This window comes from Eulemur rufifrons, chromosome 24, assembly GCF_041146395.1.
Source record: "Eulemur rufifrons isolate Redbay chromosome 24, OSU_ERuf_1, whole genome shotgun sequence".
Lineage (NCBI taxonomy): Eukaryota > Metazoa > Chordata > Mammalia > Primates > Lemuridae > Eulemur > Eulemur rufifrons.
Window position 1 is genome coordinate 18,000,145 of NC_091006.1, and position 15,164 is coordinate 18,015,308.

The 15,164-nt window shown below is 42.2% G+C and overlaps 2 protein-coding genes across 2 annotated transcripts; one reads left to right on the top strand and one right to left on the bottom strand.

Moving 5' to 3' along the window:
* The first annotated feature begins 1,482 nt into the window (after positions 1-1,482).
* On the top strand, positions 1,483-4,245 carry USP29 (ubiquitin specific peptidase 29). Its single transcript, XM_069457061.1, has one exon. The coding sequence runs from the start codon at positions 1,483-1,485 to the stop codon at positions 4,243-4,245; it is 2,763 nt and encodes a 920-aa protein (XP_069313162.1).
* A 1,949-nt stretch (positions 4,246-6,194) lies between these two features.
* DUXA (double homeobox A) lies at positions 6,195-14,169 on the bottom strand. Its single transcript, XM_069456962.1, is given in 8 exon segments — positions 6,195-6,421; positions 6,546-6,635; positions 7,102-7,127; positions 7,129-7,208; positions 7,915-8,060; positions 8,461-8,575; positions 9,556-9,710; positions 13,989-14,169. Coding segments are annotated over 8 exon segments (1,020 nt in total).
* Between the last annotated feature and the right edge of the window lie 995 nt (positions 14,170-15,164).

The window sequence follows — 15,164 nt, forward strand, 5'->3', positions numbered from 1 at the left end:
CTCTGTTGCCCGGGCTAGAGTGAGTGCCGTGGCTTCAGCCTAGCTCACAGCAACCTCAAACTCCTGGGCTCAGGTGATCCTTCTGCCTCAGCCTCCCGAGTAGCTGGGACTACAGGCATGTGCCATCATGCCCGGCTAATTTTTTTCTATATATTTTTAGATGTCCAGATCATTTCTTTCTATTTTTAGTAAAGATGGGGTCTCTCTCTCTTGCTCAGGCTGGTCTCGAACTCCTGACCTCAAGCGATCCGCCAGCCTCGGCCTCCCAGAGTGCTAGGATTACAGGCGTGAGCCACCTCGCCCGGCCAATTTTTTCTAACAGCCTTGGCACTCAGGACTCTGCCCGCTTATGTGACCACGGATGGATCTTCAGAGCTGAAATTTCCTTGAATTCTGACTCACATTTCCTTGGTAGAAACTGTGGGTAAGCAACGGGTGATTTTTTTTGTGTTGCTTTCATTGGAACTTGGTTGCTTTTTCAGAAATTGGCATGTTAGAAATGGCATTCTCTTGACTGCCTGGAGAGAAACGGACCTACGAGTGAGAGGAGGGAGCAAAATTAAGAGAGTTTTTTTTTTTTTTATCCTTTCTGAAACCTCTCTGGTTCTGTTTTAAGATGCGCATCTCCCTCTTCATGTTTCTCTCTCCCTTTCTCTGTCTCTCTCTGCCTCTCTCATCTTTCCTCTCAATTTTGCTAATCTAGCACATCAGCTCACCTCCTACTCCCGTATCCACAATACTGGTTGCATGTCCAGCATTTACTCTCCTCCCCACCAATCCTTCCTACAGTATTCTGATTTTCCTTCACATACCAACCCATTGCAAATATTGCAGGGAATTCTGTTTCATCAGGTGTGGTTTTGACTTGCATTTTCCTCATGACCAGTGACGTTGAGCACACATTCATATATCTGTTGGCCACTTACATGCCTCCTCCCTCATCATCCTTCTCTCCGAACAGCTCCCTTGAAAGAGCATGTGCTCTGAGTCTGTCTTCTGGAAAACTGGCATAGCTTCATAATATAAGTAGTTTCGTCAAACAGTCTTTTACTTAGGGTGGCAGTCTGCCCTTGGTTCTTGGTGTGCTCTTGGCTGAAGAATGACCAGACACACCAAAGTGTCAAGTCCAGAGTATTATCTTGGAAAAATCACCAACAAGGCCAGTATGATGGAGTAACCTCAGATTGATAAAGCATTCCCTCCTTTCCCAGGGATAGGATTAAGGGTGGGGCAACACCAAAATAGAGTACCCTCCCTTATCCTTCTTCCCAGGTAAAGCAATGGCTCGAGACAGCACCAAAGCAGGGAAATCTTGTCCCTAGAAGAGCTGGAGATCGTGACTATCTACCTAACAAAAGCAAATTATTATTATGTATGGTTTTCCATAAAATAGCACTGTTAATACATTTTTGGTTAAAATGTAGGTGTTTGCTTTTTTTCCCTTTAGATCACATACGCAAGTGTTTTATTTGTAGAGAAAGGATGACTCCTCGGCAGATACATGGATTCATCCAAATTTGGAGCGAGAAGACTGGGATGACTGAGTTGAAAGAAGCACTCATTGAAACAGTGGAAGGAGAAAAGGATATTAAACTGGTGGTAACTTTCAAATCTAGGGAAGTAATTAGGGTTTTTCAGTTGAGTAATAATATTAGAAGTGTGGCCCTTAGACATTATGAAGAAAATCAAAGCTGCCTGCATTTAACTTTGCAAAACAACATCTCCTTGCTTATTGACAAATTATCCTTCCATGATGCTGAACAGCTGCAGATGTTCCTGGACTTGGTCCATCAAAACAAATTTCAACAATCCCTGAAATGCGATAATGATTGGGGTGTCTTTGAAAGCAGGAATACACAGAAAGGAATTGACAAAACTTTATTTTACAAAATGTGTTACGAGCCAAGTTATAGATCCTTTCATACTGAAAAGGGAAGTGGAATGCCTTTCCCTCAGAAAATGCCTTTGTTAATGCCAAAATCACCAACACTTGTCAACAAAGCATTCTTAGAAAATCAAGGTGAAAAGAGAAAAAAACCGCTATCATCTGGTCTAGAGATGAATGAGGACTTTCTGAAAGAAAATGGCCTTACACTAAACAAGAAATTTAAGATGGATTCTTCCAAGTGTGTAACAAGCAATAGGAAGGAACCATCCAGTTTAAAAGCTTTAGAAAAAGATAGAAATTTGAAACTTGGATCTTCATTCAAGCCCAACTCTAATAGAAATCCCAATGTAGAGATGACTGTTCTTTCAACCCAGACTTTCTCTGCCAAAACAGGTTGGGCATTTCCATCGGAAAAAGAGCACAGCCAGGACGACCTGAGATGGAATAACACCCAGGTGTCCTTTGGCTGTCACCCTGAGAAACTATGGGAGGGTTTCCCCAATTTGGGAAACACTTGTTACATGAATGCAATTTTACAATCACTATTTGCGGTTCCATCATTTGCTGATGACTTACTCATGCAAGGTCTCCCATGGGAGAAAATTCCTTCTGATAGTGTTATTAAGTCCCTGAGTATGCTGTTTGCTTTGAAAAATATTTGTGATAGAGAGACCCAGAAAGAGTTACTTGTAAATGTTAAAAATGCCGTTTCAGCAGTTGCAGAGGTATTCTCTGGCAACATGCAGAATGATGCTCATGAGTTTTTAGGTCAGTGTTTAGAACAGCTGAAAGAGGACGTTAAAAAATTAAATTCTGTTTTGAAGACTGAGAGGGAACCTGGGGATGAAAATTCATCTCCACAGATGTATGCTGGTAATGCTCTCACCAAAGTGTTTGTTTGTCCTGTGGTTGCTAATTTTGAGTTTGAATTGCAGCTCTCCATTATTTGCAAAGCCTGTGGGCATGCTGTTCTCAAGACAGAACCGAACAATTGTCTCTCCATTAACCTGCACCAAGAAGAAGAAACAATTCTGTTGTCTATTCAAAATTCTTTTGATCTTTTCTTTAAAGCAGAAGAACTTGAGTATAACTGTGAGATGTGTAAGCACAATAGTTCTGTTGCAATGCACAAATTTAGTAGGCTCCCCAGGGTCCTAATTGTTCATCTGAAACGCTATAGCTTTAATGATGCTTGGTTGCTGGTGAAGAATGACCAGCAAATTTATATTCCCAAATATTTAAGCTTATCTTCTCATTGCAATGAAAGCACCAAATCACCTCTTCCGTTGAGCAGCATTAACGTGCCTGTTGGGGACTGCAAGGCCCTGAAAACCTCTCAGGATTTAATTCCTGAGAGCATCAGTCCATTGACACTATTGGTGAAGTCAACCTCAGAATCAAGTGATTCTCTAGTTCTACATGTTGCACCAGACAAGAATGCTGACCTACAAAGATTCCAGAGAAACTGTGAAGAAGTAAATCAAGAACATCATCAGAGAGACCTGGAAAATGGCTCTAAGCCACAGTCAAAATTGGTAAACTCTGAAGATAAAATGGTCAGTGAAAAGGAGTTGCCAGTGGCTGACTCAATGGTGGATCAGGGAGACAACTCTCTCCCCACGATCTGTGAAGACATAGGCAAGCCTGTTGGCAGCCCAGACACAGATCTCACAGAGATCCATCTGCAAGAGGTGCCTGAAAATCCAGAACTTAAGAAATATGATGAAACCAATACATCTGTAGAGTTAGATTTTGACACTGTCACTGAGTCTACCAATGGCTTTTATGAGCATAAAGGAAACAGGATCCCAGAAGGATCTCAAGAAATAGCTGAAGAGCTCCAGCAGTGTGCTGAGAAGAGAATCAATGAGAAATCCCTTCAGCAGGCATCATCTCCACCTTCTGGGCGTCCTACTAGGAAGCCAGACACCCAGGAACGTGCAGACGAGGCCCTCGGTAGATCTACAGAATTACGACTTCAGAAGGCTAACATGAATTCCCTTGGTGCGTTGGATTCTGATAAGAGCCCTGGAAACAAAGCCATTTTGGAGATGGAGAACACAGAAGCTGAAGCCAAGGAACCAAAAAGAAATGTGAAGATGAGAAGTCCTCTTCAGGTGTACAGGCTCATCAGTGTCGTCAGCCATATCGGGAACTCTAGAGATGCAGGCCATTACGTCAGCGATGCTTATGACTTTCACCAGCAGTCCTGGTTCACATATGATGATCTACGGGTTTCAGAAATCCCAGAGACTCTGATTCAGGAAGCGAGGCTTCACTCCGGGTACATCTTCTTTTACATGCACAATGAGGTTTTTGAGGCATTTGAAAAAGGCAGAAAATTCTCAACTACTTAGCACACAGGCAGGGGTGATTCCTCAGGGGGAATAAAAAGATAACTTTTTGCACAGACCTGCTTGACAGCCTCACTTAGTCCCTGCTCAATCCATGGAAGGAAAATCTGGTACTCTAATCAGAGTGAAGAAGGAACAGATGGAACTCAATGAGAAACACTTATTATGGGGAAATATCTGCTTTAACTTCTTCAGACTCCTAGATCCCAGAATTCAGGCTGATATGCATCATTCTCTCCTACAAGATCAGAATGGGGCTTTCCATGTTTTGATGCAATGATTTTCAACATGTTGTTCTTGAACCAACAACATCAGCAGCTAGGGACTGATCAGACATGCAAATTCTTAGGTCCCACTCCAGAGCAATTGATTCAGAAACAGGAGGTGGGACCAGCAATCCATGGGAGGTTCTGATGTTCCTAAAAGGGCACCACTGTGCCAGTGTGTAGAGTGTCTTGGTGTATTTTGCCACTGTATAAATTGCTTATGTTATGTAAATGATTTAAATTACATTAAAAATAAATAAATTACATTTTTTTGTGTGTTCCTTTGTTTCATCCTCCCAAACCTGAGGCTAGAGTTTCCCGAAGAGTGGCAGCAGGGGAGTTTCCACAAGGCAGTGCTCCAAACTGCCCCACAATGGGTACGGCTGGGATTCCAAAGAAAGAAGCGCTAAACACCAGAGTGATCAGTCCACAGCATTTATTAGGGGAACTTACAGAGTGCTGCAGTGTATCCTCAGGTGGACAGTGAGAGGAGAAAGGATGTTCCACCTAAGTATGTCCACAGCAAGAGGGTCAGAGCATGGAGTTTTAGGGAGGGTTTAAGGAATTTGGCTCATGTCAGGGCCAGTTTCTTTTAGTGTTTTGAGCAAAAACCTAGATATCTTTATCAGTGCCTGGGAATGTTCAAGGCCCCAGTTTGGGTTCAAGGTTCCTGGGAAAAACCTGCAACTGGTGAGTCAGAGAGGGGTCAAGAAACTGCAATTTTCAGTCAGGACACAGAAAGAAAGTGGGGAGAACTGGGGGACCCTACATCCTTGAATTCATGAATGCCTTTCCTTTGTAAACATGTTAAAATAAAAACCAACCAATACATGTACCATTGTCTGGCTTCCACACGTGTTTGTAACTGGTTACTGGTAAAATCTGCTACCGAGCAATCAACTGTATTTGCCCATCCTTCCAGGAATTGCAGGGAATGATGTCAAGGTTACAGAGAAAATACAGAATATTAAATGGTATGACGGTGATTTTGTAAATTGAAGCACTGTAAAGTGTTGCTTATGCTATTAATATGAATAAGACCATAAACCCACCCTCATAAATGTACAACACAGCCTGGTAGGTAGCCAAGGCTTAAACAGCCTATAAAGAACCCAGTATCAATAGGCCACGTGAATAGATGAATGGAATTTGGGAGGATTTGTGGGTGCAAAGAGATAAGAAAAGCCTGGTGATGCATGGAGTGTGGTGCAAAATTAGGCGGAGAGTTGTGGGAAAGAAGAGAAAAGCAATCAGAAATATATGCACAAGATTTGTTAAAATATTTTTTAGCATTTAAGAAGAAAAGTACTGTTCAAAAAAGAAATAAAGCTCGGCTCCGTCGCTCCGGCGGTGTGAGGCGCTCCTGCTCTTCTTCCTCCTCCTCCCCCTCCTCCTCGGCCACCGCCCCTTCGCCGCCATAGCCGCCTCGAGACCCAAACGCACGGCGCTACCCATTTCCCCTCCGGGACCACGGACCCTGAGAAGAACTAGATGGCGAGCAAGCGGGGCGCTCCTGGGCCGGCCGCGCCCCTCCCTCCACCGCCATCCTGCGCTTTCCACCTCCTCCCCTCCGGCCTAAATTGAGGACCCCTTGGGCGGGAGCCGGCCGGACCAGGAGCTAATCCCTCTTACTCCCTCAATCCCTCCCGGCCCGGCTGGTGAGTGAGGATCCGGGCCCACGCGCCGTCACCGCCTCCATGACCCCGCAGCAGGTGACAGGCTCGTGGCAGGTGACCGGTTCGCTACAGGTGACAGGCTCGCGGCAGGTGACAGACCCACGGAGGGCCCTGATGCTCGAGCTGGATCCCTGCGGCAGGAGTCGGTGGGCTGTCCGACCTCTACAGTGATGCCTCCTGTGTCTGTCTCTGCCTCCTGAAGTCCTTTACTCTGTCCCAGAAGGCTCCGTTTGCGGTCTCAGGAGGATGGTAGATGACCAAGAAGACTACACGAGAGATCTGGGGCCCAAGTTGATGATATCAAAATACACTGTGCCATCCATCTATGATCTTCCTTAGCTTGTAGAAAATAAATAAGTACACTGAATTTGTTTGTGTCCACCGTGTTCCGGCTTCAGAGAATGAAGAGGGTTGCTAGTGAGGTTGGTGCCATTTTTAGTATCTTCTATACCTAAGGAGGAAATATAGGAGAAAAAAAAATCTAAGAGGTCAGTTTCTATTGACAGACATGGAAGTGAACCCTTTCTTGTGTTTTTAATCCAATACGGAACCTACTACCTCCTGGGGAAGCCATGCCCCAGCCTGCCCCTGGAAGAAGGATTCCTTCCTCCATTCACTCAATCACACCTTCAACAAAAGCTTATTGAGCATTTACTATGTCACGGGCACTAAGGAGACATCAGTGAACAAAATCTTAATGGAGTTGCTGGACTCCGGTTGGAAAAGTGGGCGCTGGAATTCTGTAGAAGGTCCACAAACCCTGAAGAGAGTCTTCAGGGATGGTGACCAATGACTCTGTGGAGCCTGAAGGCACCTAGGTGGGAACACACCTTACTTCCTTGGAGCTGTCGACCCTACCATGAAGAAGCCCTGAAGGTTCCTCTCGTGAACCAAGTTGAGAACCACAGGCTGCTTACCTTGGACTCACTCAGAGATCTTGTCCCTGGTTTTGTTCTAAGGATTCATCAGGTTCTCTTTTTTGTTCGTTGATATGTAATCTAGATCTTCGATTTTGAAACCAAATCTAAGTGGGTAAAACAGAGAGACAATTAAAGCAAATAATGTCATGCAGAAGTCACCATTGCTTGATTTCGTATGGTGAAAGACACAGACAGCTATTTCTTTGTAGGCCTAATCCCAAGATCATTATTGTTTATTTTTATTTTATTTATTTATGTATTTTTAAGATCCCTATTCATCCTTTGGCATTTATTTATTTTTAGAGACAGGGTCTTGCTGTGTTGCCCAGGCTGGTCTCAAACTCCTGGACTCAAGCAATCCTTCCGCCTCAGCCTCCCAAAGTGCTGGGATTACAGGTGTGAGCCACCATGCCTGGCCTTGACTGAAGTCATTATATCCAGTTCATACCTTCAGTCCTTCTAATTATCCCTTAGGTTGCAATTATTATGTTCACTTCAGAAATTTAACATTTATCTCAGAGAAATACAGCAGCCTGCCTGAGGATTTGTTCTTGAAACATCCTAAAGTGGAATATAATTTCATCAGTCTGTGTTGTGAGGCACATGGAGTTCGAGGTTACAGTGAGCTATGATCATGCCGCTACACAGCAGCCTGGGCAATAGAGCAAGACCTTGTCTTAAAAAAACAGCTCATGAAAGGCCCTGAAATGTGTCTTCCATGTTAAGGAACAGCCCAGGGCCAGTGCAGCCTCCCTTCCTATAGACCTAGATCCTTAGGAGCTGGAACAGTTTGGACTCCTTATCACTCACTTGGACTCTTGACTCTGGAACCCCAATTTCTTTAGCAAGTTGTTCTCTGCATTCAATCCCAGGGTAAGGGTTTTTTATAAATGCCTGGATGAGAGTCTGTAATTGAGTGGCAGTGTAGCAGGTACGACATCGTCTGCCTTCTCCTCCTAGGAAAGATATAAACAAAGTTTGTGGGGTTCAAGGAACATTCTGAGGGTCAGTTTTCACATTCAAACCTGGAACTCAGACAGATCCCTCATCTCCATCTAATTTGTATCATGTTGACTCTCCCTGAGAGGACCTTGTCCCCAGCCCATTCCAGGCAGAAGGTCCTAGAGGAGACACAGGATGACATATCTGGGCTTCTGGATTCCAGCAGGGAAAGTCAGCAGGGAAAATTCAGATGGCCCAAGAACTCCCAGGGCTATGTTGAATCCTTTACCACCAAACTCTAAATAGGAAGTCCTCAAGGAGGAAACTTTATTTTCTTAATCATATGGTAGTTGGTTCCATCACAGATACTGTGCTGGGGAACGGAATGGAATGGAACAGAAGCAGGAGATTTACTTTGATTCTCCTTCCCAGGGTGACCTTGTCCATGGCTTTGGCTTGATTCAGAAACCCCCTCATGTTCTGGCTTCTTATGGGATCTGTGCCTAGCTCTTCGATTTTGAAACCATATCTAAGTGAGGAAAAGAAGGTAAGATAATTAAATATGTTAATGTCATTTGAGCTTCATCACTGCCTTTTTTCTTTTTTTTATCACTTCCTTTTTTCAAAGTATGTGAATGATTCTTGTTTTAGAATTTATTTATTTATATATTGAGACAGAGTCTCGCTCTGTCACCCGGGCTAGATTATCGTGACGTCAGCCTAGCTCACAGCAGCCTCAAAATCCTGGCCTCAAGTGATCCTCCTGCCTCAGCCTCCCGAGTAGCTGGGACTACAGGCATATGCCACCACACCCGGCTAATTTTTTTTCTGTTTTTATAGAGATGGGGTCTCACTCTTGCTCAGGTTGGTCTTGAACTCCTGGGCTCAAGCAATCCTCCCACCTCGGCCTCCCAGAGTGCTAAGATTACAGGCATGAGCCACTGTACCCGGCCTTTTTAAATTTTTTTTAAGTGATAGCATCTTGCTCTGTTGCCCAGGCTGGAGTGCAGTGGTGCAATCATAGTTTACTGCAGCCTCGAACTCCTGGACTCAAGTGATCTTCCCACCTGAGTGATTCTTATTACACCTAAGCCCAAGATTATTACTGACTTCTGTAAACATGCTACCAAGTCCCAAGTCTTAGGTCAAGACTTGGCATCTAGCACCTTCACAATCTGAGCCCAATAGGATTTGCTCTAATTATTATTTTTAATTGATAAATAGTTGCCACAATTACTATGTATTTAAAAACCAACTCAAGCATTTCCTCCCCTTTGAACGTATACCTGCACACTTCGTCCCCACTCCATGAGCTCTCTCATCCTCTGTATCCGTATTTTCAAAGTGAGACTAAGAACAACATCTTTGTGAGTTTATTCTGAGTGCAGTTGAGATAATCCACACACAGCCCTTGGCACACTGGTACATGATATGTGCTCAAATAATATTAATAATTTTCCCTGCTTCCTTTGTACTTTTAATCTTGGAGATACAGAACTTGTAACTTACCTGGATTCTTGACTCTTCAGTGTTGATTTGTAAAGCAAGTCTTTGTGTGGTGGCATAACCTGGATAACGTTTTTGATTGAAGGCATTGATGAGGATTTTCAATTGATCATCTGTGAATTTGGTGCGACGGCGCCTATGATTTTTTGCCACGGTTTCTATGGAAAGATTAGGAGAGATAAAGCATTTAATATGTTAGTTTATATATTCAAACTTCAGGTTCAAGCTAGTCTCTCATTTCGTCTTCCTGTTTGGAATCCACTGGAACCACTGGAGAACTGCCTTCAGACAAGTACATAGTCTTTGTTTTTTTTTTTTTTTTTTTTTTTTGAGACAGAGTCTCACTCTGTTGCCCAGGCTAGAGTGAGTGCCGTGGCATCAGCCTAGCTCACAGCAACCTCAAACTCCTGAGCTCGAGCGATCCTCCTGTCTCAGCCTCCTGAGTAGCTGGGACTACAGGCATGCACCACCATGCCCGGCTAATTTTTTCTATATATATTTTTAGCTGTCCATATAATTTCTTTCTATTTTTAGTAGAGATGGGGTCTCGCTCTTGCTCAGGCTGGTCTCGAACTCCTGAGCTCAAACGATCCGCCCACCTCGGCCTCCCAGAGTGCTAGGATTACAGGCGTGAGCCACCGCGCCCTGCCAGACAAGTACATAGTCTTTGAACACACAAGGGTGATTTTTCAACTTCTACAGCTGATTTGAATGCCATGACTGGGAAAAGGGAGGGTCCTCTGTTTGGAGAAACTACAGAAGACTGAAGTGTTCTGTTCATCTGGATTGGAAACAATACGAGTCAAGAAAACGCATGTAATATATTATTACAGTGATGAACCTACAGAAGTTAAGAGTTTGTTATACAGGTCCCATTAAACCCTTTTCCATTTTTCTGGTCAAAATTCCTTGGTATATATTTTTTTGTTTTGACCTCCGTTGCTCAATAGTAGGCAAACAGTGTCAGTTTCCAAGATATTTAAAAAACAGTACATGGAGAACAAAATTAATTGAAAAAGGAATAGCATACTTTCAATAGAATCTTCCAATAGGAATAAATACCACATTACATAATTTTAGAGATAGGACATCTTGAAATAACCAAATCTAGGCCGGGCGCGGTGGCTCACGCCTGTAATCCTAGCACTCTGGGAGGCCGAGGCAGGTGGATCGCTCAAGGTCAGGAGTTCGAGACCAGCCTGAGCAAGAGCGAGACCCCGTCTTTACTAAAAATAGAAAGAAATTATATGGACAACTAAAAATCTATATAGAAAAAAAAAATTAGCCAGGCATAGTGGCGCATGCCTGTAGTCCCAGCTACTCGGGAGGCTGAGGCAGTAGGATCGCTTAAGCCAAGGAGTCTGAGGTTGCTGTGAGCTAAGCTGACGCCACAGCACTCAGTCTAGCCTGGGCAACAAAGTGAGACTCTGTCTCAAAAATAAATAAATAAATAAAATAAAATAAAATAAAATAATGGTTTACTGGTTCTGCAAATCCTTCAAAAATTGACATTTCATTTTATAGTAACAAGAAATCACATTCACGCCACTGGTTTCATCAGAAAAGTCCTAAGAGTATTGGGACTTTGTCAAGCTCACAGTGGCAGATACAAGTTTCCAAAATTCTAATTTTCTTATGAAAGCTTGAATTTTACCACTAGTTTGCCAGTTTTCATGGAAAACTATAGCCTTGCATTGTTCATTTTTAAATAAAAATGCCTACTTTATATCTAAGTCTGAATAGCTATAGTTTGTCAGTCATTCTTTCAAGTGAAAATGATGTTCCATGAACAAAGAGGCTAGTGATGCTAGCAACTCAACAATTATATAAAATGTACAATTTGAAGATCCAGATTTAATAAAATCAATAATTGTTACTGCTTCATCAAGGACATTCCTGTGTAAAACTTGGTCTTTTTTTTTCTTGCACTGAAAGAATGAAGGTAACTACAGTAACTACTAGTACAGTGTTGAGCCTAAGAAATATTGATTTATGGAAATGTCCCCTATATTATTAGAGACAGAAATGATTTCAGGAGTTTTTCAAGGCTTTGCCCTGAAGCAATATGTGAACATGTTAGTTGGCAAATCAAAAGCTGCCTTGCCTCAGGAGGGCATCTCAATGGTCAGTAGCAGCTGCATTCCAAGGTGACACTGCAGTCTCAAGCCTGTGGTTCTCGCCTGCTTTGAGCGACAAAGCAGGTTTGTATGGAGCCATGGGATGGGAGTTGATCAAAAAAGACATGCCACCCAAGACAGACACCTATGGCCAAAGTAATTAGCATAAGAGACAGCTCTTGCTTGACTTCTGAAGAATGTGTCACAATACACAATAACCAGAGCCACCATGTCTCTGTTTTTGCTAAAGTGATAGTTTTATCTTAAAACTTAGAAGTTTGTCCTAAAAAGATTTTGTAACAGTTTGTTCACATAGATAGAGTTAATTAAGGGATCTATAGAAGCCTTTTGGGAGATTTTGAACCTAAAATGAGCTACCTGTTATTATGTAAATCTGTTACCCCTGGCAACTGATCACCGTACCTATAAATACTGATGTAAAACTTCAGCCTTGGCCACACGATTCACAGGGATATTGTGTAGTCCTCTGAGCACGCTGCTTTACCTATTTTTGTAAATCTATTCTTTATAAACTATACTTTTGCCTCTATGTATTGTTTTTTGTTTTGTTTTGTTTTTTGAGACAGAGTCTCACCCTGTTGTCCGGGCTAGAGTGTCGTGGCGTCAGCCTAGCTCACAGCAACCTCAAACTCCTGGGTTCAAGTGATCCTCCTGCCTCAGCCTCCTGAGTAGCTGGGACTGCAGGCATGCGCCACCATGCCCGGTTTTCTGTATATATTTTTAGTTGTCCATATAATTTCTTTCTATTTTTAGTAGAGACGAGGTCTCACTCTTGCTCAGGCTGGTCTCCAACTCCTGGCCTCAAGTGATCCTCCCGCCTGGTCTCCCAGAGTGCTACTTATAGGATAACAGGTGTGAGCCACCACGCCCGGCCTGCCCTGATGCTTTGATAAATTGATCATATCTGGTTTATTTAGACAACCTCAGAAGACCACTCCTAAATCTATTTTGTGTTCTTTCCCAACTTCCACTTTTCTGGAGTAAAAAAAACCTGAATATTATTTTTTTGTCTTTGTTTCAATTCTAGTTTCTAACCCTTCACTGCCAGGAAGGACTAAATAGGTCCTGGTAGAATAAACTAGAATATTTTCATCTAATTTTTCAATTGTTCAAAAAATATCAAGCACCTATTAAAAGCCAGACCCTATTCTAAGCACAGTAAACAAAACAGTTAAGATATCTTTGACGTTTTGGAGAGCCAAGAGATAAAAAGCAAACAAGCATAATGTACGATATATCAGGATGGTGACTGTTTCCATGGCAAGAAAGAATGAAGTGGGAAGAATAGAGGTGAAGTCACCATTCTTTTTTTTTTTTTTTTTTTTTTTTGGTATCACCTACTATTTCTAGAAAGAGATCATAATTTCAAGTCAGTGGTTAGGGAAGGGCTCATGAGACAGTGACATGAGCAAAGTCATGAAGCAGATTAAGGAGTGAGCAACATTGGCATTTGGGAGATGCATGTTGCTGGAAGTTAGCACAGCAAACGCAGAGGCCATGGGTTGGGACCCTGCCCATCTGACTCAAGGTACAGGAAGGAGACCAGAGCGTCTACAGAATTCCTAAAATATTTGGAAGTTAAAGTCAACAGAATATGACCCTTTCTCAGTCCATCTTCACCACTCTGGATTATTGTGATGTCCTTCTAACTGAAATATTTGGAAGTTAAATTCAACGGAGTGTCCAGCCTGGCTGGATGTATGTTAGGAGGAAAAAACTGATTCCAGCACGTTTCCTAGATGTCAGACATAAGCAACTTGTATTTCCTGAGCTGGAGAAAACAGTGGGAGGAATCATTTAGATGTGAATGTCGGGAGTCTGGTTTGGGACAATGTTGAATTTGAGACGCCTGATAGAGACAATGAGGCAGTTAGATAGACAAGTCCAAGGTTCAGGAAAAGAGTTCAGCCTGGAGAGAGAAATCTGTAAACTGCCTTAATTCCAAAGATGTTCTGATCTCTGAACTTTGTGATGTCTGCCATAGTTCCTTTCCTTCAGTATCTCTCTCCCTCTCTTCCTTTCCATCTGCTCCTTCCTCCCCTCTTCCTTCCTGAGGCAAAAATTTGTCTTTAGTTCTTGAATACCTGTACCTTTCTAAAATTCCCAGTGCTCAAGTGCACAGAAAACAGCATATTTTCATAACATCATGCCAGAGAAACTGGTTTTCCCTTACCCTAGTACAGTAGTTTAAAAGTTAAAAAAACGAAACTCCCACGATTCTGATAAACCCACCAGGTTTTTAAGCCCAATTTCCCCTCCAAACCAACAAAAGTTCAGTCATGTGTGAAGGGAACTTACTGCTTGCAGAGCTGTCTTGGGCCATGCTGAAGCAGCGACCTGGAGTCTGAGCCTTTAAGCAACAAATCGTTGCCACAGAGGCTGCTTTTATATGATCAGCCTGATAGTCCCACCCATTAATTTCATCATTTGGATAATTCTCAAGTTCAGCTTTATTAATCACATCATTTCTTAGTAACATGCACCTTCTTAATCTAAAAAAGATTAGATAGGACTGCTTTTTTTCAACTGATATTTAATAATTTACACCAACTCCTAAGCTAAACTATTACAAGAAGAACATTTGTGAATACTATGCTGTTTACACTTAAAAAAAAATGTTTATCATATATATGTCTTTGTTTTTTTCTAGACAGAGTCTTGCTCTGTCACCCTTGCTAGAGTGCAGTGGCACAATCATAGCTCGCTGCACCCTTGAACTCTTGGGCTCAAGAGACCCTTCTGCCTTGGCTTCTCCAGGTGCTGGGATTCTAGGCGTGAGCTACTGTGCCCAGCGTTGTTGCCCTTTTTAAATTGATTTTTCATGTTCCTCATTTATCTTTTGAAGTGGTGATCTTTCCTTGTTAAGTTAAAACTAATTAGTATCAGGAGAAGAGTGAGGCAAGTGAGGTTTAGGAACAAAATTTAAGGGGTGCTAAAAATACCATTATCTTGATAAATAATATTTAAGTGCAATATATTTTTAAAAACAATGCAAAAAGTCCATGGTAACAAAACATAAAAATTGTAAATAAAAATAGAGTCCTACCCTGCACTTGCATGACCCTGTAAATTATGCAAGTTAGGGCACCTGTGCAATGAAGACAATCATCTCACATTTGTATTTCTTCTCAGTCATTGATCAGTCTTGAGGGAAGTTGATAGGTTGCTTTCACTGTTTATGACTGTAATCCACAATTCTTCAGGATAAAAGGAAAAGTTTTATTACATATATAAAGTTGTGTGATTTAAAAAATATTAGCTATGTTCAGTGATGCATGCCTGGAATCCCAGCTATTTAGAAGGCTGAGGAAGGAGGATTGCTTGAGCCAGCTTGGGCGACATAGTGAGAGCCCCCACCTTTTCTAAAAAATCTTTTTAATTAAAAAAATTGAAAAATATTATTAAGAACACATAGAAAAGTAATGCGAATTTTATTTATTGATATATCTGACTTTTCACAAATAAAATCTGGCC